This window comes from Globicephala melas, chromosome 18, assembly GCF_963455315.2.
Source record: "Globicephala melas chromosome 18, mGloMel1.2, whole genome shotgun sequence".
Classification (NCBI taxonomy): Eukaryota; Metazoa; Chordata; class Mammalia; order Artiodactyla; family Delphinidae; genus Globicephala; species Globicephala melas.
The window spans coordinates 1,061,464-1,088,202 of record NC_083331.1 but is presented as its reverse complement, the minus strand read 5'-3'; the positions used below and the strand labels follow the sequence as shown (position 1 = coordinate 1,088,202).

At 39.7% G+C, this 26,739-nt stretch overlaps 1 protein-coding gene across 3 annotated transcripts in view; it reads left to right on the top strand.

Annotated features, from left to right (window-relative positions):
* Positions 1 to 26,739, top strand: part of XPO4 (exportin 4) — a 105,569-nt gene that overhangs the window by 14,459 nt on the left and 64,371 nt on the right. The window contains exons 1-6 of one of the 3 annotated variants that reach the window (XM_060287795.2): positions 289 to 393; positions 5,279 to 5,433; positions 5,541 to 5,682; positions 9,830 to 9,968; positions 19,877 to 19,993; positions 20,701 to 20,854. In XM_060287795.2, the coding sequence (XP_060143778.1) occupies positions 5,588 to 5,682; positions 9,830 to 9,968; positions 19,877 to 19,993; positions 20,701 to 20,854 (505 nt within the window). In that variant the 5' untranslated portion in view covers positions 289 to 393; positions 5,279 to 5,433; positions 5,541 to 5,587. Of the gene's footprint in view, positions 1 to 287; positions 394 to 5,278; positions 5,434 to 5,540; positions 5,683 to 9,829; positions 9,969 to 19,876; positions 19,994 to 20,700; positions 20,855 to 26,739 lie in introns of those variants that run through there. The other 2 variants (XM_060287794.2, XM_070044065.1) reach the window with 2 other exon arrangements.

Below are 26,739 nucleotides of genomic sequence, written 5' to 3'. Positions count from 1 at the left end.
CAAAAAGATGTTAAATAAATATATCTTTCTTAAATGTAGGCAACTTGAAAGGATTCTGATCCAAACCTTGTCAGGAATTTGTTTCTTTTCCCTGAAACTGTATTTTAAATATTTATCATGAAGTTAAATACTATAGTTACTTAAGAAAAATTAAGCAAGAATTTGTACTCCCGTAGTCCCCTGAAAGTGAAAGTATTTCTCTTGTTGTGGGTAAAAGGATTGCTATTGTTCAAGCTTCCTTATTAAACAAGTGTGCTCTGTGTTTGTGTTTGTTTTTAAATCTCAAGGCACCACCTTCCATGGTTAACACTGAGCAGCGCCAGCATGCTGAGCATATATTCTTATCATTTAGGAAATCAAAATCACCATTTGCAGTTTGCAAGCATATTTTGGGTAAGTGTTTACTTTAAAAATACCTAGTTTTTCTATCTTGAACTTTAGATATTTTAAATTCCTTTAAAAATAAGCAGGTTTGTACAGTTATAATTTTCCATTAATAATCATTCCACTGAAGTGGCTTTAAAGATATTCCATAAAGCCAGAGAGAAAACTCTGATTTTGCTTTGGATTTTTCTTCCTTAAATAAAACATGCAATAAGTTGTTTTATTATTGACCGTAATATCAAGGCTGTTAATGGTGGGAGGAAAATCTAATGTTTTTTCTGTTGTTTTCAAGTATGATATCACTTACAGGAAATGTACTATAACGTATTCCAGTGTTTTAAAATTAAGATTATTTTTGGGGGTTTCTACAGTTTCTTTTAGTTGTTTTTTCATCATTTTTTAAAAACCATGTAATTTGTACTCAGCTCGCTTAGTGAATATTGGTTAGTTCTGTGTAGGATCTTCATCGTATGTCCTAAAATGAAGCATTGATTTTTAAGTCTTGTAAAAAATGTTTTGTGAGTACCTTATGTCTGACATATGTATGGAAGTGATCTCTTTCCTTTAAAAATTATCACAGAAGTCATAACTTATTCAGAGATGGCATTTTCTCTGCCTCTTAGGTATTTTTCAATAATAGTTAAGAGAGATTTCATTGGTTATTGTTATTTTATAATCTGATAATTGTTGGCTGTTTTTCTTAATTGGAGCCACTTTTTTGGTAACCCATATTGAAGGCTTAGAAAAGAAGGCTATTTGAGTTGTCCATGACCACAGAATTGGTTAGTTGAGTGTTAGGAACTAAACTATCTGACCTTTTATCCTTGTGCTTTTAGGAAGACTAATCCGTAGCCACCAGCACTCTGGTTTCTGGATGGAAACAGCCTGCCATTCCAGCTCTGTGTGCAGAGTGCTCTCCAGCTCAGGGCTGGGGCGAGGACTGTGGGGCTCAGTGGGCAGGGCCGGGCGCCAGGGTGCCTGCGGCCTGGAAGCAGCTTGAGGAAGTCACTTCACCTCTCAGGCCCTTTTTTCATCTGTGAAATGGGCATAATGATGTCGTTTGCTTTAAATGGACTTGACCGTCTTAAGTCGTAGTGAGGTGCAGATGTAGTAACATATGAAAGCACTTTGTGAACAGTCATGTAAATGTCATTGCCCCGTTACTTCATTTCAGATGGCCTTTGAAAAATGCTCTGTCCTCTGCACGGAGCTAGCATCGGCGGTAAAGGCGGCCTTGTCTCCTTCAGGAGTTAGATCTTACATTAGAGAAGCAGTTTAATAACCACCTTTAATTCTAAATGAGGCGGGGATTTTTGTTTTTCGGGTTTTTTTGAGTAGTCTGTTTTTATACTCGGTTGAATTTGCTTCTGGCACTAAGGAAATTTGTTACCTTGTGGAGAATAACTCAGTGTTAAATTAAAAGAAGCAAAACTAAACATCGTTAAGAATTTAAGGGAGCCTCACTTCATCCTTACTGCCTTGAAACTGCTGAGCATTAATAGATGTAGAAAACCTCAGATGATCTGAGTCTGGCTCTTGTGGCTGTGCCCTCACTGCATAAACAGGGTCCCAGCGGTGTTTCATCTGACTTCCGACTGACTGTGACTCAGTTGTCCTGTGCTAGCTGGAAATACCCGAGCTAAGTGATAAGTATGTTATTAGAGTGTATTTGTTTATACCACTCTTTCCTTTTTAGAGTATGTATATTTTATGAAGAACTATTGCTTTGTTATGATGTGAGCTTGTTTTAGAATACTTTTGTTTTCCTGATAAAAATTTCTAAAGAATAGTATTGCTAGTTCCAGCCGCGCTATTGGAAGCAGTTTGGGTTTTGAGACATTAACTGTTTAAAAGGTTGGGTGCATGTGTAATAAGCATAATCATTAATGTACTGCAAAGCCTTGTGTTACATTAATGTGCACATCTAAACTTCACAGAAAATCTTAACTCCTTACTCAGTTGCCACCAGCCCAGAAAGGTTAATTCCTCTAAGAAGACTTCTCATGCACGTGGCAGTCGATCGCAATCCAGAATTTTCACATTCTTATTTCGGGATTATAAGTCATTTTTATAGAATGTCTGGGTGATAGATTCTAATGAAGGGGAGACTTTCTCTTGGATGCTTCCCTTTTCTGGCCTCTTAAAATTCTTCCTTCCCACTTCTAACTTAAGTTTTATTATGTTTCTCATTTTATCTCATTTCTTTCTCGTCTTATTCTTTTGTTTTCACTGTAGTTTTAATTTCTTTGCTCTTTTCTGTGTGTTTGTGTGCGTGCGTGCGTGTGCATGTTGCATGCTTGTGCGTTTTGTTAGAAGAGCACTTTCAGACCTCTTGGCCTCAGAAGTCTTTGGCACTTAGGAATTTACTAGTTTTATAGGGTCAGGTGTTCCTTCAAAAAACCTGTGAGTTCTGCTCTTGTTAAAGAAATACCCCCAGACCTTGAGGGGTCGGTCCAGCACTTCTGGAGCTAACTTAGCAGCTTCCTTTTGCCCTTTTCTCAGGGAGAAAAGGATTTCTTTCGTTTCTTATCTTGGAGGTAGCCGAGACAAAACAGAACGAGCCTGAGACTTATTCCATTACTGTTGGTGTGCTTGTGTGTGTCACTGTGCAGCTTACGTTGCCTCTGCTTTGGACAGGAGCCCCAGGGCCGGAGAGGGGAGCGTAGTTGCCGGAAGCCAGAACGCAGTGCTCTTCCTCTCGGCCCTTACCTTCACTCTCGCTTTAGTCTTCCTGGCTCGAATTCAGATGGCCGACAAGATGTGTGTGAATTTTATTTACGTAATTATTATTAAGGAGTTACTGTGGTAGGAAGTGAAAGCTTCCTGCTAAAGTGGCTTAAACTAAATTGTCGTCTAAACAGTGTCCTAGTCAGTGGGAAATCTTCCCTAAGAGTATTAGAAATTCTAGATTAACTGTGAGTTCTGCACAAGGACCTTGCAATTTTGAGCATCTTTCCAGCAGGAAGCAAGAATAAGGCTCCTGTGTGTGTCAAGTCCTCATCCTCTGCTGGCAGGCTTCCGGAGCTCCGGCGAGCATCTTCCGCACATTTCTGTTGTGTTTAAGTGCAGTCTATGAAGGCCAATGGCAGTTTTTATGAGAAAGTGTAATTTATTAGGTTAGGAAAACTTTTAACTTTGGAATCTGGCTTCTTTTTTTCAGATTCCTCCATTCTTAGAGACAGTTTCTTATAGGAATAGTAATTTAGAGATCTTCATTGATACCAGACAGAGAAATCTAAGGAAAAGAGGTATCTTGAAAACTTCTGAATGTGATTTACTTTCTGTAATTGTACCCCTACTGACCCTTGCAAAAAAGGGGAGGGGGCAGAAAAAAGCTAGGCTGTAAGCACAGGTAGTTAGACAGGAGCGTGTTTCCTTGCTCACGAGAAGCAGGAGTATGTGCTGGGCCTTGTCTAGTTGGCACCTGTGCTTAGGGCAAGGCGCGTGTCACCAGAGGACACCACCCAGCCACGCGGGCTGCAGTTTCCTCTCACAGTCAAGTGCAGGGATCGGATTAGATGATCTTTGGAGTTCTATTTCTAAAATTCTATGAGTCCCTACAATTTTGCTTCCTTGTTAAAATCCATGGTTAAGAATTTCAGGTCCTTAAAATGTTTACGATTTCAGTAGAAAGTACAGATAGGCAAACCATCATTTTCTTTCAAGAAGAGGTTTATAATAAGAGATGATTTGAATTACATTTATGAGGCAGTACCATATTTCTCCTTAGTGAGCAAAATAGATAGAACTGGTTTCTGTTTCCAGTCCTCTTTGAATAAAACACTTTTTGTTTTTCTCCTGGAACTTTAAACACATCTTTTTATAATAGGTTTACATTTTTGGAAGCTGTTGCTTTATTTATTCATTATATTTTAAGGTTTCTAAATTTTTGTGAGTTCTGATTACCATCTCAATTAGAATTCATGTTAAGATGGCATGGACTAATCAAACTTAAAAAAAAATAAAGGTCCAGATTGGTTCCTCTTACTAGTTTTAATATGTTCAAAACTCCCGTGCTGTAGTCTAGTGTGATAGGAATTGATGTAGGCATACCTTTTCTCGCACATTTTTATAGAAAATTGTGTCAAGATCACTTGTAATATTTTTAAATGATCTGTGCTTGAAATGGAGAGAAAATGATGTGCCTGCTTGTATCTTCATACTCTTCTGAGAAGTTCTTGAAGGTGTTATTCTGTGCCTAGAGGTATTTCTCGGGCTTCCAGGCACTCCTGTCTAGTGATCTTGGCAAATACCCAGGAGTTGAATCAGACTCTGCATGGGTTTCGCATGATGGTTATTTTGTAGAGCTTCAAAAAATTTCTGCTTTTTCTTGACTTCATTTTGACTGTTTCTCCCTTTTGATAATGCTATTTGGAAACTGATTGTAGTGGTATTGCTGAATTAAAGAAAAAATAGAAAATTAATGTAAAATATTTCTTCAGTATGTTAATTTTCTATTTTTTTCCCCTCCTGATTCAGTTCTTAGGTCGGATACTGTAACTTGCTAGTTAAAGCTGGATCTTTCTGAGTGTAGCTTTGGGATTTTACTCAGTTTGATCAGTATTGCAATCAGAAAATGCACAAGAACTTCTCACCTTGTGTAAATGTGATTCCCCCCCCCCTTTTTTTTTAACATTTTGAGAAAATGAACATGATTGTGTTTATTTCTGAACTTGCTATTGGAGATGGGCCATCCTGCTGAAAGCTTAATTAATTACTGAACAAACATATTTTGACAGCATGGCTCCTCGCAGATAGTAATGTTCAAAGACTAGTTTATTAGATACTTTTCTGATACAAAGTTCTGTTTTGCACAGGGTGAGAATCTCTTAGGAAATTTTCTGATTGCTTTATATTTTTATTTTATTTTTTTTAAAGCTGTGTTATTTTTTAGTTCTTCATGCTTTGGAAGTAACAGTTGAAGAGAGGTGAGGAAAGTTTGTGAAAATTGTGATCGGTGATTAGCTGCCACCTGCCTGAGGTGTCTTCTGAGAGGAACTAACCTCTTTGTGGTGCTAGAGCAAAGGTCACTGGATAAAAAAGGAACAGGTAACCATCTCATTCCTTGTCTGAAAGTTCTCTTTAAAATTAAGAAATGCAGAATGTTCAGGGGAAGGTGAGCTGCTGTTTGAAGAAGGTGTCTGTTTCCTCCTTAGAAACGAGTAAGGTAGACTACGTCCTCTTTCAAGCTGCCACAGCCGTCATGGAGGCCGTTGTCCGCGAGTGGATCCTCCTGGAGAGAGGGAGCGTCGAGTCACTGCGCACATTCCTCTTAACCTACGTCTTACAGAGGCCTCAGTAAGTGCGCAGGGGAGGCGCCGCCAGACGCTTCCCTGAGCCATCCTTTGGGATGCTTTTTCCTTTACTTTTTAATGATTGACATTTATGGTTAAGCTCTTTGTGGGCTTGTATTTTAAAAACCCACACACGATTGTAGGTTGTTTGGGGACTTAATGAAAGAATACTTTTTAATTTAAGCTTGTGTCAACTGGGTTTTGTTTCTTTGAAGAGATTGTGCTTCGATGTTAGGGTTTTTTGTTGTTGTTTAGTTCCGGGATTTTGGTTATAAATAAAAGTTGATCTTTGACTCTGTCGAAAATCCTTTATACTTAACTTGATCTGCTTTTGGTTCTTGGTATGTATTATAAGACGTAAGTGAGTAGCCAGGAGGGTGAGGGGAGATCAGGCACCATTATCAAACCAAACGTTACACGTATATATATGTGTCAATACATAGAAACGTGCATTGAAAAGGTTGTAGAAGAAAAAGTACCAGATTCTTTAATGATTTTTTTTGGATAGGGGATCAGATTTGAGGAATGGGATGAAAGTGAATTTTCTTTTTATATTATACACGTATTGTTTAAAAAATTTACAAGATTGTGTGTATTCATTGCTTGTATGATTTAAAAACAAATGAGGAAAACTATTAGCCGTACAACTTTGGGAGAAATTCATTTACTCTGTATCTTTTTTTTTAAAGTCCCCTTAATTCCAAGTTGTCTTCTAAGACGAGGCAGCGTACATTGTATGTATGCAGTTTGTGCCGTTGAATACTTTTTTCATAGATACTTAGTTTTACACTCAGTGAAGAAAATGTTACATAATCAGAAATGCTGGCAATTCGGAATGTTGATTGACGGCAATAAAGATGCATAAAACTTTCGAGCGTGCTGTCATACCTTTGTTCCTGCTGACTTCACTGACAGCCTCTGAGTTCATAATATTTAATAATAATTACTGGCATGACTTCTGCACTCAGTAAAGTGCTAATAAGTGCTTCACATATCGAAAAATGTATGAGAGGAAAAAACCAAGTGTTACTTAGCCTATTAGCATTACAGGTTTAATGGACAGCGTGTTCCAGGGATGAGCAGGTATACATATCTCTGAGTGAGGGTGTGGCTTATTTTTTCTGATTTTAACAGAATAAGGAAAACTTGCCCCCATTTCAAACCTTTCTCTTCTCCTTCATGCTGGTTTTCTTCCTTTATTTACATTTTAATCCGTTGTTTAATGAACCCTTTTGGGTGGATACCAACTTGCCCTGGAGCTGCTGATTTATCACAGCCCCACCTCCACCCCCCACTGAGCTCGGCCGGTTTCAGCTGTGTTTATGCATGTCATCTCTTGTGTCATCCAGAATCATCTCACTGTAATAATTTTGATTCAGGAGTTATTTTAGAGTTGATTGTAGGGTTCCACATTGAAATAGTTCACTTATATATTGTCTCCCAAACTCTTTCTTTTTTTTGCTGTGCAGCTTGTGGGATCTCAGTTCCCCCACTAGGGACTGAACCTGGGCCATGGTACTGAAAGCCCAGAATCCTAACTACTAGGCCACAGAGAACTCCCCCAAACTCTTATTTTGGAAAAAAGAAAAAAAAAGTTTTCAGCCAAGTTGAAAGAGTAGTACTGGGAATAGTACTGGGAACACTCACGTGCCCTCTCCCTAGTAGAGGCTCAGCCAGCATTTAGTGATACTACATCCCTGAAGACTGCAGCATGTCTCTTCTAAGAGATCATCTCAATACTCCGGATATAATTACTATATTTATATTATTTAATATAATTCTGACCTCATATTTTGATATTCCCAATGTTCTGGAAAATGCTGTTTATATCCTTTTCCTTCTTTATAGGTTACTTTTTTGATCCAGGGTTTAGCCTCAGATTACATGTTGTATTTAGTTGTTGTGTCTCCTTTTTTTTTTTTTGCGGTACGCGGGCCTCTCACTGCTGTGGCCTCTCCCATGGCTCACGGGCCCAGCCGCTCCGCGGCATGTGGGATCTTCCGAGACCGGGGCACGAACCCGTGTCCCCTGCATTGGCAGGCGGACTCTCAACCACTGCGCCACCAGGGAAGCCCTGTGTCTCTTTTAATCTAGAATAATTCTGCCTTTTTTTTGTCTTTCATGACACAGACATTTTAATCTTGTAGAATGTCTGATGAATGGATTAGAGTCAAGTTAAAACTTTTGGTGCTCTGCATGGGTAGAATGCTACAATACTGTAGAATGCAGTATTCTGTACTGTAGAATACTAAGTACGTAATGTTCTCTACTTCCCATTGCATGCATGGAAGTTTTCCTTTTCTATTTTTTCCTCCTAATTGTGATTAAAATTTGCACAGAGTGAAATGCAGGGCACACTTTTTAATTTTTATTTATTTTATTTTTTGGCCACACCGCATGACATGTGGAATCTAGTTTCCTGACCAGGGATCAGACCCACACCCCCTGCATTGGAAGTGCAGAGTCTTAACCACTGGGCCACCAGGGCACACTTTTTTAAAGGCAGTATGGCATAGTGGTTGAGAAAGGGGCTGTGAGTCCCCCTCTGCCACTTAACTCCATGACCGTGGGCAAATTATTTAACCTCTCTGTGCATTAATTTTCTGATTATTAAATGGAGTGAATAACAGTACTGATAGTACTTTACTAAAAAGATTGTGAGGATTAAGTGTACTAATTTTTGTGAAGTTAGTTTATATAAAGACAGGTCATAGGCACTCAATAAATGTTGGGTATTATTATTTATTTTCCTAGTAATTTATAATTTTTGCCAGTAACAATGTTTAAAGCTAGCTTTATGTACATTTCTAGTAGCAGTCAGTGTGTTTGAAACTATCGTGTCCCCTCAAAAGTACGAATATTCCCTTTGGTCAAGTCACACTCTTGCACACAGTAGGATCTTTGCTTTTATTCACTTAGTGAATGCTTCAAGTCTGTTTTGAAGGAATACTTTTCGTTCTTGGCAGAGCGAGACACGTTCGTTCGTTTGTATGAATGTCTGGTGAGTGCGTGTTATGCAGCAGGCGGCGTGCTTCTCTGTGGGACTACAGCAGCATGCTCGGCGCGGCGTGCTTCGTGTTGTGTGAAGTGTGAGGGAGCCCTTCTGTGTACTGACCAGCCACGTGCAGAGAGTGGCATTTACAGGCCAGGAACTGAAAGAGGTTTGGTGTAGCTGTGGTCATGAGAGTGCGTGGAGGGGCTGCGATGAGAGGGGAGCAGATCCCTGGCCATGAAGGGCCCTAATTAGAAGTGGGTGGCCATATCGTTTATGTCCAAATGGGGACACCTTTCAGAGTAAAAGAAAGCACTACTCATCATTGTTCTGGACAGCGGGTAAATTGGGAGTACCCCAGGAAGGCTGGGATGGGACCCACTGCTTATAAGCCGTGTTAGGGAATTTGGGTTTTATCCCAAGGGCATGTGGTGGTTGTATCTGTACGGCATTCTAGAGGCTGGATTATAGTTTAGGATTATGTTTTCTGAGCCTTCTTTTTAAGAAACCGTTGTGAAAAGGCAGTTAAATCCGTGTGCCCTTGTGGCCCAATGGCCCTTTGTAGGAGGTCTCCATCTGAGGTGGGTGCTTCTGCCACCACACTGAGGGACAGATATGAACATTAGATATGAACATTTACAAAGGTTTAGAAGAGCGTGTATGTTTCCATAATGTTGTATCTTGGCTAGCTAGCATGTTGCCTTTCCATGTTAAAGGGAATGGATCTAAGATGATACTGCTGGTTGGAGATGGAGATTAGGTCCGAATGTGGCTCTTAACTGGTAGAATGTTCATCTGGCTTAGTGAGCTGATAACACCACCCGGAGCTGCTGACACTCACGTAGCGCTTAGTGTGCACGGGGTGCAGTGTTAAGAATATGTGATTCTTGTGACAGCCCTGTTAGTGTTATCCCCATTTCACATGTGAGAAAACTGAGGCTCTGAGTGTGAACGGTCTTGCCCAGGGTCACATAGCCAGTAATAACTGGAGTGTGGATTGGAACCCAGGTCTCTGGCTGTGGAGTCAGCGCATAACCAGGAGCACGCTACCTCAGATGTGAGCCGTGCTGTCAGCAGCTGCAGGCACAGTGAGAAATTGGGGAGTATTTTTATATTGGATTTGTGTAAAAGTTTTCACAATGATTTTTATGTTTTACAGCCTCCAAAAGTATGTTCGGGAACAGATTCTATTAGCAGTAGCAGTAATTGTAAAACGAGGATCATTAGATAAATCAATTGACTGCAAAAGCATTTTTCATGAAGTCAGCCAGTTGATAAGTAGTGGCAACCCCACTGTGGTAAGTGTGCTAACTATTCGTAAATACTTAAAAGTTTTATTTTGTATTACGCAAATACCGTTATAGCAACAGTAATGGATATCTACATAAAAGAAAAAAGGCACAGTCTAAGAAATCAAGCAATTTCCATTTGTTCATGTTTTCCTCTAGTCCGTTTTTTACATGTGTACGTACTGTAGATACAGTATACTTTGCTTTTTCATTTGATTGTTTTTTATGTTGCCAGTGTTCATAGTCATCATAAGTTCATAAACCTCGTATGGTTTTCGTAATCCTGTTTAATGGTGTCAAATATTACAAGCTAATGTACCATAATATTCTTAACCATTTCCCTTCTGTTGAACATTTTCCCCTATTTTTAATAAACCTTTGACAAGTACTAGTGATAATGGAAATGTGAATAAAATATAAAATGATATCTGACATAAAAATTCTTAAATGTTGCAATACTAATAGGCCAAGGTATGCCATGACTACCAGGTGTGACTGTCAGCTTCCTGAGTTTTCTGGGAAGCCTGGTTGGTTTTTCCCCTCTCCATCTCCTGTCTGCCTGTGAGAACCGGTCAGCTGGGAGGGTGACGGGTTGTGGCCGCCCTGTCAGAGGCCAGAGGAGCTGGAGCTGGTGTTACTGATCAGCTGTGGTTGTTGGCTGGAACCATTGACTTTTATCAGCTGGGTGAGATTCAACTCATGTTGAATTGGGGTTGGCAATACCTAGCTCTTCTTTTTTTTTTTTTTCTTTTTTCATTGAATTACAGTTGATTTACAGTGTTGTGCCAGTCTTGGCTCTTCTGATTCTCAGGTATTAAATCTTTAAATATTTTGGGTAGTCTGTTCACTTTCCCAGTTTCTTTAATCATTTGAAAGATATCTGTGAGGCTGTACCCCTTACGATTCTGTATGGTTGGTGTCTTCAGTGGGCCCTCGGCGTGCGGTGTGATTTTAGGTTGTTTGTGGTGTGAGTTAGGGTGCTGTGGTCATTTTAGGAGGACCGCGCGCACCGTCCCTTCCCTTTCACAGTGTCTGGGTCTCTCCTCGCCACACAGACATGTGCTCACCTTCCCGCTCCTGCTGTCTGCCCTCCACTCTGCTGGGAGTGACCCAGCAGGGTCTCCACCGAAGGAATAAATGAGCAAGTTGTCAGGATTTCCTGTATCTACCCTAGGTATTTTTTGTTTTTCCTTTGGAATTTTCCTTATCAACTTTATTGAGGAGTAATTTACATGCGTTACTGCGTCCATTGAAAATATACACTTCAGTGAGTTGTGACAGTTCTGTGTACCAGTGAACAGTCACACAATCAAGATACAGAATGTTTCTATCTGTGTTTTCATTATTGATTGTGTAGATACTGTGTTCTATGTCATTTTTGTGGCAGGTTTCTTCCGAGAGTAGTGCTGTCCAGTAGAACCTTCTGTGTTGATGCAGTGTTCAGTATCTTTCCTCTCCAATGTGTGGGACTGCACTAGCCATATGCTGATTTTGAGTGTTTAAAATGTGACTTGTGTGACCAAGGAACTGAATTTTTAATTTTATATAATCTTAATTAAATTTTATTTGAATTCAGATAGCCACATGTCGCTAATGGCAACCATATTGGACCATGTAGTCTAGAGACTTTAATATCTAAAGGTCTAATTTTATGTTCCTAACACTTAATCTTAGTATTCTAAAATTTAATTGTTTATCTAAAACTAACAACTTCGAAGATGTGCATGTTTGAATCATTACTTTTTTTTTTTTTTTTTTTTTGCGGTACGCGGGCCTCTCACTGCTGTGGCCTCTCCCGTTAAGGAGCACCGGCTCCGGACGCGCAAGCTCAGCGGCCATGGCTCACGGGCCCAGCTGCTCCGCGGCATGTGGGATCTTCCCAGACCGGGGCGCGAACCCGTGTCCCCTGCATCGGCAGGCGGACTCTCAACCACTGCGCCACCAGGGAAGCCCAATCATTACGTTTTATGAGTTATTTTGGCTTTGATTTATATAGTGAGGAGCTCTGTTGAAAATAGTCCCCAGATAAGATTCCATTTACAATGTTTTGAGGTGAAAATGATTGGGAAGCTACTTTTTACTAATAATAACCTATATGCTCTCAAAATTCTCTCTATTGGTAGACATAGTCTCCCATTTCTGATGAAGAGCTTTGCTCTCGAGATACTGATGCTTCAGGGCTGCCCACATTCATTGTGTCAGTACATCCGTAGTCTTACATTTCCGTGGATTTCTGTTAGCATTTCCTGCCTAACTAATGGCCGTGTGCGCAGTCCAACGGGGACGTCACTGTTGGTCAAGGGAAAATCAAGTGGTGGTCTGACTAGCCAGAACTCGTAGGGAAAAGGCTTGGAACGGAGGCTGCTGCTTGGAAATATTATCCCAGCCCCTACTGCTCTAAATCAAGTTACTCTTCATCATTTTGGCTCTCTTCGTAATGTGTCAGGTGACACATTGTTTCACTTGACAATCTGCAGTGAAGGAGTCCAGCTCATTGGATTGACCAGGATTTAAACTTTAGGAACTTGAGCAGCAACTCTGGGATCTCTGCTTTTATGATTGTAGTTGGGTGATCATGTTGACTGGGGTTTCAGTATTAAGGTAGGATTTCTACAGTCTGTTCTCACCCCCACGAGTAGCTTCTTGGCAGCCGGATGCCGAAGGATCCGGAGCCCTGGCCCCTCAGGAATGAGCACACACTCGGGAATTGTGTTCTCCGCTTCCTCTCCCCTGGGTAATTTGACCCACCATAAAAAGTAGGCCCACTGCAACCTGGCAATTGGTTTTTTTGAGCCACTGAAATAACTGATGTTCTGAGAATGATTGGAACAGATGTAGCTGTCTAGTTAGAGAGGATTTTGCTCTGTTCACAGTACATACACTTTGAGGGGAGTGGATAAATTTAATATCCTCGTGAAATATTCCAAAGCAGGAGGAGTTTTTTAAAGTTGAATTTCTGCTAACAGGGTTGAGAACTTCTGTAGCGGTAAGAAGTCAGTAGCGGGGGGTAGAATTTAATTTCAAGATTGCTGGATGAATTTATTTTGGTGACCACACTGAAAACACAACTCAGAAAGCATTCCTGCGTTTATATGGCAAGTTCAGAATTCCTGCCTGGAGCCATTCCTGCTCATTCAGCAGGTCTAAAAAATGAGGTTAGAGGTTACAGACCAGTAAAACATTTTAATCTATCTTCGTCTCTGTCTTCTCAGACTGTTAAGAATTTGTGGGAGTGCTTCAAGAATTTACTTAAGATTTTCTTAGTCTCAGAGACATGAATAGCAGTGGGAGAGAGGTTTAAAACTTTGATAAGAAAGTAAAATCAGAATATTGATACAATGTTGGCTAGAAACTTTCTTTATAAAGGTGATTTTAAGAGATATTTGAAAGGAAGAGATAACTGACTCTGGTTTTTTTTTGGATGAAAGAAAGGGTTGACCTCATGAATTATTAAGTTAGGTGACTAACTTTACCCTTGCACATCTTCTAGAATGATGCTTCCAATCAACCCTAATTGACTGGGAACTGTATGTAGTCTGGCTTTCCTGCTTGCTTTCTAAGAGTGTATTTTTTGGTCCAGCATCATGCTAGTCAAGTATGCATGTTTAAATGAGTTTAGGGGCAGGATAACATGATACAACACAGATTTTGATTTTGGATTTACACTTAGGTTCAAATCCTAGCTCTGCCATTTACTACCTACTTAACTTGAAAAATTGTTTAACTTCTCTAGGTGGTGATTTACTAATACGTGGAATAAATGTGGTAATATCCAGGCCCAGAAGAGGAAAGACAATATTAAGTGCATTTAGTAAGCATTCAGTGAATGTTTGTTTTATGTCCCTAGTTAGTGGTTTCACAGCCCTTTGTTTATAGAATCTTAGGACATGAACTATCATCTCTTTCTATCAAATAATATTTTAAGTGTTGAAAATCAGAAGAAAGTATTTATACTATTATCCATGGACGGAAACTAATTGAGTATTTAAAAAATATATAACCAACGTATTAGCTTTTCTTTAAACGCTCTGAGAAGTATCTTATGGTCTTTGTTCTCTGTAGATATTTATGAGTTAAACGATTTCCTGTGGAGATTGTATTTTGTAGCCCCATTCAGTTTTCTGTGTATCGTGATGTCCTCTCAGAGGGACAGTGCTCGTGCGGCTCTTACGTTCTGTGCTGTCTGCTCCAGTCTGTGTACAGGCTGTCCTCCCTCTGTGGCTGCTTCACCTTGCTTTGCAGTGGTGTTAGACCTCAGAGGGATACATACAGAGGCTTCACTTCCCAAAGAAAGTGGTCAAATTTTTAATTTTAATTAGCATTTAAGCTAAATTTTTAACCTATTTCATGTTTGTTTTAGTTCCTTTGAAAGAAGTAGGCCTATTTAAGTCACTTTTAAAGCTGTTGAACGCATCATTTAAGCCTCCTTTCTTCCTCTTTGCCATGCTAGAGAGAAGAGGGTGAGAAATTCCCCGTGTGCTGCAGTGCTGCCCCGGACGTGATAGCAACTTAATCTCTCTTATCACAAGTCTCATTGATGTTTGCTTAGAGGAGCAGCTGGAAGTCTGCTTTATGTATGGCAACCTTTCATAAAGTTTATTCTTGGTAATAAAGCTCCTGGGGTAAGAGCCAGGCTATTATAAGAGACAGTCCTCTCTCTGAACAAGAGTATTTTATTTTGTCAGCTGGAGTTAGTGTTTGAGTATCTTGTTCTTGTGACAGTAGGCTGGAGAGTAAGGCAAACTGTCTCTGAAGGGTGTTTTTCCACTGTCATGAAATTAGTGTCTTTTACTGGAAATGAGAATTCTGCTGAAAGATTTTTAATGCGAAGACAGCAGTTACTTCAGTTGTTAGCCAGTGAATTAACTTGTGATTTTTTAGTACTTCAGTGAAAGAAAACATATTAGACTCTTTCATAACCTCGAGACCTCATTGAATTTCTTCTACTTGTTTTACATATTTAACTTTTCTCTTTGAAATTCATCAGTAGGGAAAAAAAATAGGGAGCACATCATTTATTCATTTTCTGCCTTCCCTTGTGTTAATGTCGTGTCAGGCACAGAGGCAAACATTGGTTTATTAATCCAGGTGATGTTTAGTGAGTATGCACTCTATTGCTCTAGTGATGCTTTAGTTTAGTATATTTTTTTTTAATGGATAACTTATTTTGTGATTTTAATTTGGTGGATTGCAGATAACAGTCAAGAAGGACTAAGACGCCAAAACAGGTTTTTTTTTGTTTTTTTTTTTTTGCGGTACGCGGGCCTCTCACTGTTGTGGCCTCTCCCGCTGCGGAGCGCAGGCTCAGCGGCCATGGCTCACGGGCCCAGCCTCTCCGCGGCACGTGGGATCTTCCCGGACCCGGCCACGAACCCGTGTCCCCTGCATTGGCAGGCGGACTCTCAACCACTGCGCCACCAGGGAAGCCCCCGAAATAGGTTATTTTTTATGATAAGGATGAGAATACTGTTGCCGCTTCACCTCATATCTTATCAGAACCTGCTACATTTACATAGTACTTTTTGTTGCGTTATCTGATTTGAAGGTTAGGACAATCGTGTGAATTCTGCAGTGTGCAGGGTAATAGCCCTTTTCATAGATAAGAAAATCGAGGCTCAGGTAGATGAAGTGGTTTGCTCTCAGTTACTTGAAGTGGTAAATCTTGGACTCTCAGAGCGCAGATTTTCTGACTTCTTTTTCTGCACTATTGAAAGAGACTGCAGAGTGTTGTTACTCAGAATTTATTGGGAGATAGTTGTGATAACGATTATTGTTTGGTTTCTGACTTACTGAAAATGAAAGCTGTCACTTTGGGACTGCTTGTTAGTGCTGGTCCAGTGGCCAGCAGCAGCGAGTGACAGGCACAGACAGAGTGATTGGGCAGAGCGGTGGGCAGACGCGCATCGGGGCTTGGGGCTCTGCCCCCAAGTGTCGTAGGCTGGGAGCCCTGCCCTGTGTGTTTCAGCAGAGTCCAGGTGCTCTCCTTGTCACCACGTCATGTAATCATTGCCTTAGAAATGATTCTCTTGGAAAATTTTACATGAAGGAAGTTTCATTAAAAGTGTTTGCTTGCTGCATTTGGAAAATTAAGATACTACCTGAATTCTTTATGATCCTGGAGAAGCATTGCCACGTGAGCCTCTTGGAAGTCTAAGATTTGTACTAATGGTACTCTATACTGGCTTCATCCCTGTTAACTTCAGTGTTACAACCCCATATATGCTGCTTACTAGTCAGTCCGTCACCTTTCAGCTGGTTTCATTGAGACTCACCTCTCTGCAGTACCCACCACAGGTTTTGTCTCCGACCCTCTGAAGTATTGGCATCACCATCTCTAGTACAGAAATAAGATCCAGCCCTGCCTGAGGCAGAGGCAGCCCTGGAGGCACTGGTCCGTCGGGGGAGGGAGGGGGGTCAAGAGGTAACACACTCGGGGTGACCCCTGACACCTAGAGTGTGAAGCAGGCAGACGGAACGTCCACAAGGGTAAGGACGACAAGAACTTGTGGGTGCCTTTCCCCCGCTTCCTTCCTCCGTTTCTCTGTCCCGAGAAGGAGCTTCCCTAGCTGTCTCAGTGCCCCTGCTCCGCAAGTCACTTTATGTTAGTGAGATTTAATTGATAAATGGTTGTGGAAACGAATAAACGTATCGGGTAATGCGTCTTAGACACACGGTGTGTGCTTGATTCCTCTGTGAATAGGGAGAAGTGCTTTGCTGATCTGTGCAGAGTGCTTTGCTCTTTTAATGTACAATCAGTGCTTCCTATTCATCATTCTCCAGGAATTTCTTAATTAGCACCTCTGAGCCACAGTAGTATAATCTTTTTTTTTTTTTTTTGGCCACACCATGCGGCATGTGGGATCCTAGTTCCCCCACCAGGGATCGAACCCGGGCCCTGACAGTGACAGTGCCAAGTCCTAACTATTGGGCCGCCAGGGATTTCCCTATAATTAATGTTTATGATGCTAATCTCAAATCCTTTCAGGGCTTCCAGGTTAAGGAGCAATTAAACTGTTTGGTTATCTTTTAATGATGAAAATATCTTACTGAATTTTAGTTCTTATAAAGCTGGTAATTTTAGGTGGGTCAAGGCCAGGACATTTGACTTCTGGCATTACCACAAACCATGCTGCATAATTTATTTTTATGTATTTCTTAAGTCTTTGAGTGGTAAATTTGGTAAGGAGACACTTGTTTTGGAAAATTTGTCCTTTTATTCCATAAGTGGAAAGTGGAAAAAGTAGAATACAAAACAGTACCTTGGGTTAATAGTAATGGTATTGTAATAAATAATGTATAACTGCATTTCAGAATTGGAAAGCTGTAAATAGATATTACAGTAGTAATCTATGGATGGTTATTTTTGTAGGAAGAAAAAGTTATTTAAAAACAAAATATTCTTATGCTCAACAAGCTAATTCCACAATAAGAATGTGTTTTGTTCATACTTATGCACTAAGAACACACTTTCTTTTATGGGTGAACTTGTACTTCATTGTCGTGAAGTTTGTAGTTGTGGTGGGATGTTTTTATTGCTACATCTCAAAAACAGTCCCATCCCACCGAGGGCTCCTTGTTTGTCTGCTGAGGCTTTTACTTTTAAAAACTCTTCCTTTTCCTAAGTAGTAACCTCAAAAAGCTTGTCCCTTTTCACTGCTCCTGCCCTTTTCTGCGCTCACTGACCACAAACATGTGCTTGTAATCCTAGGAAGTGTTTATTTCACAGAAAAATAAAGCTTTATTGTGAGTACGTGTTGGCTTCAATCATTAATTAGAGTTGTGTTACTAAAAATTTAAATATGGTCATAGTCTAAAAATATGTTGTTTTGTGGTGAATATAGTTTGGCACTAAAAAACAATTTGTGGCTAAATTACTTGTGCAAAACTACTATAGATAATTTATTGGTAAGAACGATAAGTTTGTGTTTGATGGTGCTTCTGGGTTCTTTTCAGCTTGCATGTTTTTGTATAAGTTGTGCATGAATTCTGTTTTCAGTATTCAGTAGATTGATTATCTCACCTGAGATTCCAAAATTAGTTTCCTTTTTTTAGTAAGACGCATTTTCTTAAACATTTAGGTATCTGTTCATAGTGTCCTGTTCACTGAAGTCTTATTTAGAAAGGGTAGGAGAAGAGCAAAAAATATGGGGAAAGATTGTTTTCAGGATCATATGGTCTTGTAATCCATCATGGTAGATCCTTGTAAGTTAACTTTTCCTTTTGAATTTCATTAATTTGAATTCAATACTACCCACTTTCCCCACCAAAGCCTAGCTGTGTTTAAAAACTGTTCATGGTTGATCCCAACGGTATTTAAATGTATCTGAACTTTTGATTGCTGGCACTTTGGTCATTAATCACCATTTTAAAAGAAAGCCATTTTTTAAAATACAATTTTGTTAACTAAAAAAGTGAACGATTGTACTTGATGTGTTTCTAAGGTCTCTTTCAACTGTAAGATGAAGTATGTGATAAACTGTTTCTCTGTAAGAGGCTCTTTAATGCTTGGTTTCTTCCTCCTTGTGCCTGGGTCCATGCAAAGGCAGTTGAACTTACGCACTTTTCTTGAAAATTGGGTAAAAGGGGACATTGTAATGTTAAAACAGATGTATCAATAATTTTGAAGTACAATTACAGAGAGAGATGGGGAGAGAGAGAGAGAGAGAGAGTTTAAGCTAAAGGAGCTAGTCAGAGGACTTACTGTTGAACACAGCCCTGTCTGTATACCCCGGATTCCCAAGGGTATTTGCACGTATTGTGTGTTGTTGGGGCTTCTTGGTGTGGAAAAGTCTGAGAAACTGCTTGAGTCTCTGGGCTAGTGTGCCATCGTAATTGCTCATTATACATCATACTTACCCTAGTTAAGACTGAGGCAAATGGGAATTTAATTCTTTTTTACATTTTCTTAGAGGAAAGTTTTAGACATATACACAAATATACAGATGTACTACAAATAGTCTGTTGGTCACCTATGTAACCATCATTCATCTTCAACAAATATCAACTCATGCTAATCTTTAGGAATTTAATTTTATGTATATTTGCTAAGATTTGCCAAGATAAGCATCTGTAAGGTCAAGGTACTGACATCAGAAGCATTTCTGAGCAAAGATGTTGCAGTTGGTGGGCGGGTAGGACCGTGCTCAGCTGTTGTATAAGCTGCATAAATAGTATCATCTTGACTTTAATCTTTCGGTTGTTCAGAGGTAGTGTGCATATTTCTCTGTAACCCTTGGAAACTTGCCAGAATAATTTGTATCAGCCCCATCATGGCACCTTGACTCTGAATAGTCCATGAATAAAAGCAGCGAGTTGAGAGTAGACGCTTGTTGGATACAGCCATTGAGAAGGAAAATCGTCATTTTCAATTTTAAAAACTTGGGAGTACTACGTGGTTAATGTTTTGGAGACCGTAAAATCCGTTTCACTTTTCATCTATTTGGAAATACATTTTACAGACATCAGAACGTAGAGTCAGACAGACCTGGGTTCAAATCTCAGCTGGCCCGAATTACCTGCCCTTTGAATCTCACTTCTTTCAAATGTAAAATGGGGATAGGGATTGTTGTGTGAATTCAATGAAATGATATGTTAAATACTGATCATCTTAAAATATCATTTACACTCTGTAGTTGAGTACTAGTAGGAGTACTCAGGAGTGTGTCCTGAGTTCAGGTCTCAGATAGATTTGTGTAACTGGAGTGAGGAGGAATACTAAACAGTCCCAAGGCCACTGGGAAAGGAGAGCTAATCTTTATCTTGTCATATCTGACTTTCTGGCTGGTAGGTATAAGATCTCAAGATACCATGGAAGATCTAAAGATACAAATGTTTCATTATGTTTGAACAAATATTGTATTGAAACAAAGCATCGGGAAAATAATGCCTCACAATGATTTGTTATCAAATAATTACAGCAAACTCTGGCCTGTTCTATTCTAACTGCACTATTGAGTGAATTCTCAAGTTCAAGTAAAACTAGCAACATTGGACTGAGTATGGAGTTCCACGGCAACTGCAAAAGAGTTTTTCAGGTACCAGTATTTTTGTTCTTGTGTTTTAATTATTAGATCACTCACTTTTCACTCAATTTGTTGCTAATGGAGTGAGGACATTGCTTTTATCTAGTTGAACAATAGCCTATACTTGAAGGTTTGCGTTGTGATTTCACAGGATATAGTAAAGCGATAGGTATGGTGAACATAGTTGACGGTTTAAGATTATTTAATTCTAGTCTTAAAAAGGAAATGCTACTATTAAGACCCTTAGCTTATTAATTTTGTTCTTATTGTGTTTAGATAGAACTAATTCAATTGGTGGGACTCCGCTGGCCTTAAAAATAGGCCTGGCTATATGCCAGAGAGGGCTGTGTATTTCAGTGTTATTGCAGATGGTGTGGGCTCTTTGTTTCGTGTGTATTGTTTGGCTCTGAAGTAAAGTTGTGTGAAGGCACTGGTTTCAATCCGAGGGCTCCCACTGAAGCTGCTGAGCCCTCAGCTCTGTCGTGGTCGTCAAGACCTGCTTCTCTAGGGAGTGGCATTTATGTGACAGTAAATGTATTCAGACCGGCATCACTGTAACGTAAAAGCAGGCCTAAAAATGGAAGATGTCCTTGAAGAAGCGATATTTTCTGTTGGAAGCTTTAAGGTTTTTGTTTGTTTGTTTTGTTTTATGGTTCTAAAAGGGAACATATCTTGAATAAGCTTTAGATACAAAAACACGTGTGGTTAATTTACTGCAGGAAGAAGACCTCCGTCAGATCTTCCTGCTGACGGTGGAAGTCCTGCAGGAATTCAGCAGGCGGGAGCACCTCAGCGCCCAGATGTCATCCGTGTTCCAGCGCTACCTGGCCCTCGCCAACCAAGTCCTGAGCTGGAACTTCCTTCCTCCAAACTATATCCTTTCAACAACCGAACGGTTTATGTGTGGTCACTTTCGTAGATTGAATTAATTATGGCTAAAAGTACTTTATCTCTGCAGATTTATGAAACATGTTGTTTGAAAGAAAATAAGAATCTTTTAGAAATGGAATTTTACTTTATTTTATAATACCACAATGCAGTAGAGTACTTAGAAAATTTTCAGTTTCATTCATAACTTTGTAGAAGAGGGTTGAATAAATGGAAACATTTGGTGGGTCATTGGGCTGTTGCTAACCAAGGGATAGGAGTATGCCTTAGGAAGGGAAGGGAAAAAGGTGGGAAGTGCATTTTACCAAGAAACGGAATCATTTTCTCCTGTAACATGTAAATTCCATTCAGATTTTGACTGACTTTCCTTAAGGCGGGCTTGGAGTTCTCTATTTGATCTTTGTGGATTACAGTTGCTCAAGTGTAGATAATAAGGTACTAACGTGTTTACCCTTCGGAGAGTGTTCCCAGTATAAAAATAGGAAAATTCCATTTCTAGCAGGTTATTTATTAGGAATACAAATTAAGTTTAAATAGGTTATATTATAGATACAAAGTGTCTACCTTTTTATCATTTACTAAAGTGGAGAAATTTGTGTTAGAAATGGAATTCTAGTTCAGAGTTTATGATTTGCTTTTCTAGAACATTGCTACCTTGATAGATTAAAAGCAGTCATGTACGGTGGGCTGCCCGTATGTATCACAGTTGAGTCACACAGATCCAGGCTCAAGGTTCAGCCAATCGCAGGCAGGTTACTTAACGTCTCTGAGTCTCAGTTTCTCCAAATGTAAAATGAGGATATGGATTGTTGAGTGAATTGAAGGAAACAATACATTTAAAATACACTCAGGAGTTAGCTCCTGTTTATTGAGCTCTTGGTAGCCTCCTTGAAGTCTCCTCCTCAGCTTGCTGTGCTGTGCTGTTTCTTCTTGATCTGGTATACTGCTTATGGTATAGGAAATTACGGGAAGTTTACTTTAACCTGTTCTAGGTATTGTTAATAGGAGGACAGCGGTGGGGGTCTATTTAGGAGAAAAGGGCAGATGATAAGCAAATAGGACATAGATATCCAGCCACTTGAGAGATGAGGATGAGCCGGGAGCCCTGCACTCACCGACACATATCTGAGCTAATTACCTGGGCTGTAAACTGTGAGGTTTTTAAGGGGGCACGAGCGGGGTGTAACTCTTTCTTCTGTTTTCAAGCTAATAATTCATGTGATAGAAAATGAGTTGTAAGATGCCATGTAGGGTGCGAGGTCTCTGACGGGAGCCCCGAGTTCTCAGTTCTTTCTCAGAGGCGGTCGTGGTGAGTGGCTGCCTTGTAGGGCAGAGCTCACAGGGAGGCTAGTCATGCCCCCTTCTACCCTAGTCGCTAATCCTCCTTCTGCTAATAGTCAATTTTATATCTTCAGTATATTCCTTTTGGCTGGTAAGAGGCACATATTTTCTTAGGTTTGCTTTTAAAAAATTTTCCCCTTTGTGTTTTGCTATCTAATTTTTGCTCTAGTTTTTGTTAGGGAAAAAAAAGATGTTGAAAAACTTTGAGACAGATTTAAAAAGTAACAGGCCATATGGAGCTATCAAAACATTAATTATATATGGGAAAATCAGGGAAAGTTACACTGCATATATTGTAGCCAATTTTAAAGTCTCTGTTTTAGGGGAAAATTCAGTTGGCTGAAAAGTGACTGTTTTGTAAAGGGAAACAGTGCTCTGGGAGTTTGGAAACAAAGTTTGTCTAAAGATACACACATAAAATATTTTTATAAAGCATGTAGATAAAGCTTTGGAAAACTTGTCATCTAAAAATGATAGGCAGGACTACAGTGTTGCTGAAGGAAAGAATTCATCGTTTAAAGAAAAGTAGATCTTGCTCTTGATGTACAATGTTCTGTTTCATGGCTTACAAGTGAGCTTCTTTGTGCCTATATGTGTTCCTACCGCAGCCATTTGTTGGGTAACAGCTACAGTTAAGCATTCCTTCCTTTAAGTGGATTAGCTTAAGTGTAGGACAAGAATATGGCAATGGAATTAAATGAAGCTGCGTTGTCAGTGCTAACAAAGAAAACTAGTTTCAGGGAACCCAATTCTGCCATAATTTCTAATTTTGGCGATTACTTGCTGATCTGCTGTTCAGTAAGCTGGGAAGGAGTTCAATAATTATTTAGTTTTTTAAATTAATTAATTAATTAATTTTTGGCTGCGTTGGGTCTCCGTTGCTGCGCGCGGCTTTCTCTAGTTGCAGCGAGTGGGGGCTACTCTCCATTGTGGTGCACGGGCTTCTCATTGTCGTGGCTTCTCTTATTGCAGAGCACCGACTCTAGGCACGCGGGCTTCAGTAGTTGTGGCATGCGGGCTCAGTAGTTGTAGCTTGCGGGCTCTAGAACGCAGACTCATTAGTTGTGGCGTATGGGCTTAGTTGCTCCATGGTATGTGGGTTCTTGCTGGACCAGGGATCGAACCCTTGTCCCCTGAAGTGCAAGGCGGATTTTTAACCACTGCACCACCAGGGAAGTCCCAATTATTTAGTTTTATACCTTGAAAAAGGTCTAATGATCATATTTAACTTAATTAATATATTGAGTTGATGTCTTTTTAAAATACGATTTGTCTTTTAGGATAGACAGAATAGCAAGTAGACCTTGTAAAAAATACGTTGTGTGCTTTGTATCACATCTATTTGATCATTTAGAATAGTATGTTAAATGAGTCTGTGTTAAATTACCAGTATCAGTTCCTATTCATAATTTTTGTAATCTGCTATCTTTTTTGTATCTTTTTATTTTGAAGTAATTTTAAGCATGCAGGAAATACTACAAGGGTAGTTGAGAGAATTGCCGTATGCCGTTTACCAAGATTCACCCGCTGTTAACATTTTGTCCCATTTCTTACTCTTCCTGTCTCTGTCTCTCATTATACACACACACACACACACACACACACACACGTGTACGTGCGTTTGTATGACAGTATGTGTATATTTAAACACATTTCTTCTGAATCATTTGAGAGCACTTGCAGACATTATACCCATATACCTCTGAGTACTTCACTGTTTGTTTTCTTGTGATCAAGAATTTTCAAATTGCACTGCGGTTCTTATAGGAGAATGTCTTACAAAACTCTAGTATGATTTTCAAAACCAAGAATTTAATGTTGACACATTGTTATTATCTAATCTGCAGTCCATATTCAAATATTGTCAGTTGTCTCACTAATACCTTTTGTAACTGTTTTCAGTACTTTGTATTTAGTTGTCCTAAGTCATCTTTGATCTGGAAAGCTCCTCAGCTTTTCTTTGTCTTTCATGAATTTGACATATTTGATGTGTATAGATCAATTACTTTAAAAAAATACCCCTCAGTTTGGGTCTGTTGGATGTTCCCTCCTGATAGTTCTGGGTTATTCATTTTCGTAGGACTACTGAGTAGTGGTTCCTTTATGTCAGGAGGAGTGTGATCCAGTTTGTCGCATTTGCGGGGAGCGGGGCGGTTTCTCTTTGATCTTTCGGTTAAGGTGGTGTGTGCCAGGTTTTTCCATTGTAAAGTTGCTGTTTCTTTTTGTAATTAATAAATGATTTGTGGTGTTATACTTTATATAAATATCCTGTTCCTCCTACAATTTCAACCATTAGTTCTAGCATCCCTTGGTACTCCTGGCCTGAGACAGTTGGTGCGGTCGTTGCACACTGGTGATTTTTCTGATCCCATCATCTCCTTTTGTGCTTATTTGCAGCTTTCTGCCGTAAAGAAGAGGTTTCCTGCCGTCACTGATTATTCATTTGTGTCAGTGCTGACTCAGGGGCTCTTCTTCAGAATGGATTGTGGTCTGTTGCTGGCATTGTGCATTTTGCTGCCCACGTTGTGCCAGGTCTGGCCCTTGTCAGCTGCCTTCTGTGTCCTTCTGGTTTGTCCCACTGTTCTAAGTTTTAACTGAAACAACCTGGGTTTAAATTTTTAGGAATGAATGACTTATTTTAGATGTTCTATGAAGAGTTCACTCTAATTATTTAAAAGTTTTCTTTTAAATGTTAAGAAATTTAAACACTGAGCTCCCTTAAACAAAATATCTGCATTGGACCCACTTTGTCTGTGCCTGTGCTCAGGTAGTGTCCGTTGCAGTGATAATTGGTTATTTTGTAGGACAGCTTTATTGAGATGTATTTCACATACCAAACCATCTGCCCATTTAAAGGATACAATTCAGTGGTTCTTTGTGCGATCATAGACTTGTACAGCACGACTGTCGTTAACATTAGAACATTTTCATGACCCCAAAAAAGAAGCCCTTGTATCTGTTAGTGGTCATTCCCTGTTTCCCCCAAATTCACCAGCCCATGTCACTCACTCATCTCCTTTCTGTCTCTATGCTGGACATTTCATGTAAATCAAGTCATATAATATATGGTCTTTTGTGACTGGCTTTCATTTAGCCTGATGTTTTCAGGATTCATTCATATTGTAGCATGCATCAGCACTTCATTCCTTTTTATTGCCACATAATATTCTGTTGTAAGGATAGGCCATATTTTTATTTATTCATTGATTAGTTGATTGACAGTTGGATTGTTTCAACTTTTTGGCTATTATGAATAATGCTGCTATGAACATTCCTGTGTAGTACAAGTTTTTGTGTGGACTTAATATTTTCATTCCTCTTGGGTATACCTAGGAGTGGAATTGCTGGATCATAAGGAAACTCATTGTTTAACCTTTTGAGGAACTGCCAAGCTGTTTCCCAAGGTGGCTGTACCATTTTACAGTCCCAGTAGCATTATATGAGGGTTCCAATTTCTCCACATCCTGGTCAACACTTGTTATCTGTTTTTTGTTTATAACTGTCTTATTTCGTATGGAGTGGTATCTCATTGTGATTTTGATTTGCATTACCCTCGTGGTTAATGTATCAAACATCTTTTTTGTGGTCATGGGCCATTCGTGTATCTTCTTTGAGGAAATGTTTATTCATATCCTTTGTCCATTTTTAAATTGGGTTATTTGTCTCTTTAAAATTGAGTTGTAACAATTTTTTATATCTTCGGATAAAAGTCCCTTAGCAGATAAATGATTTTCAAATATGTCCTCCCTTTCTGTGAGTTGTATTTTTACCTTGTTTTTTTAAACATTCATTCATTCATTCATTCATTTATTCATTTATGGATGGCTGCATTGGGTCTTCGTTGCGATGTGCAGGCTTCTCATTGCAGTGGCTTCTCTTGTTGTGGAGCATGGGCTCCAGGTGCCAGGCTTTAGTAGTTGCGGCACGCCGGCTCAGTAGTTGTGGCTCAGGGGCTCTAGAGCGCAGGCTCAGTAGTTGTGGTGCACGGACTTAGTTGCTCTGCGGCATGCGGGATCTTCCCGGACCAGGGCTCGAACCCGTGTCCCCTTCATTGGCAGGCAGATTCTTAACCACTGCGCCACCAGGGAAGTCCCTGTTTTTACTTTTTTATGGTGAACTTTGAAGCACAGAAAATTTTAATTTTTATGATATTTAATTTATGTCTTTTTTTCTCTTGTTGTCCTGTCTCAGAAACCATTGCCTGATCCAAGGCCATGAAGACTTATGCCAGTGTTCTTTTCTAAGACTGACTTCTTACATATAGGCTCTTATATTGAGGTCTTTGATCCATTTTGAGTTAATTTCTGTATATCATGAGAAATAATGATGCAACTTGATTCTGTTGCATGTGGATATCCAGTTATCCTAGCAGATCACTGACGGTTGATGAGAAGGAGGAAGAGTCTGGTGGAGTAGGAAGCACTGGAGAGAGAGTGGTGGTGGGCGGTGACTGACTGCAACTTCGTTGCCCTAACGTCATTTGTGGGTTATTCGTCTTTTTAAGATTTATGAGTTGTGGGACTTCCCTG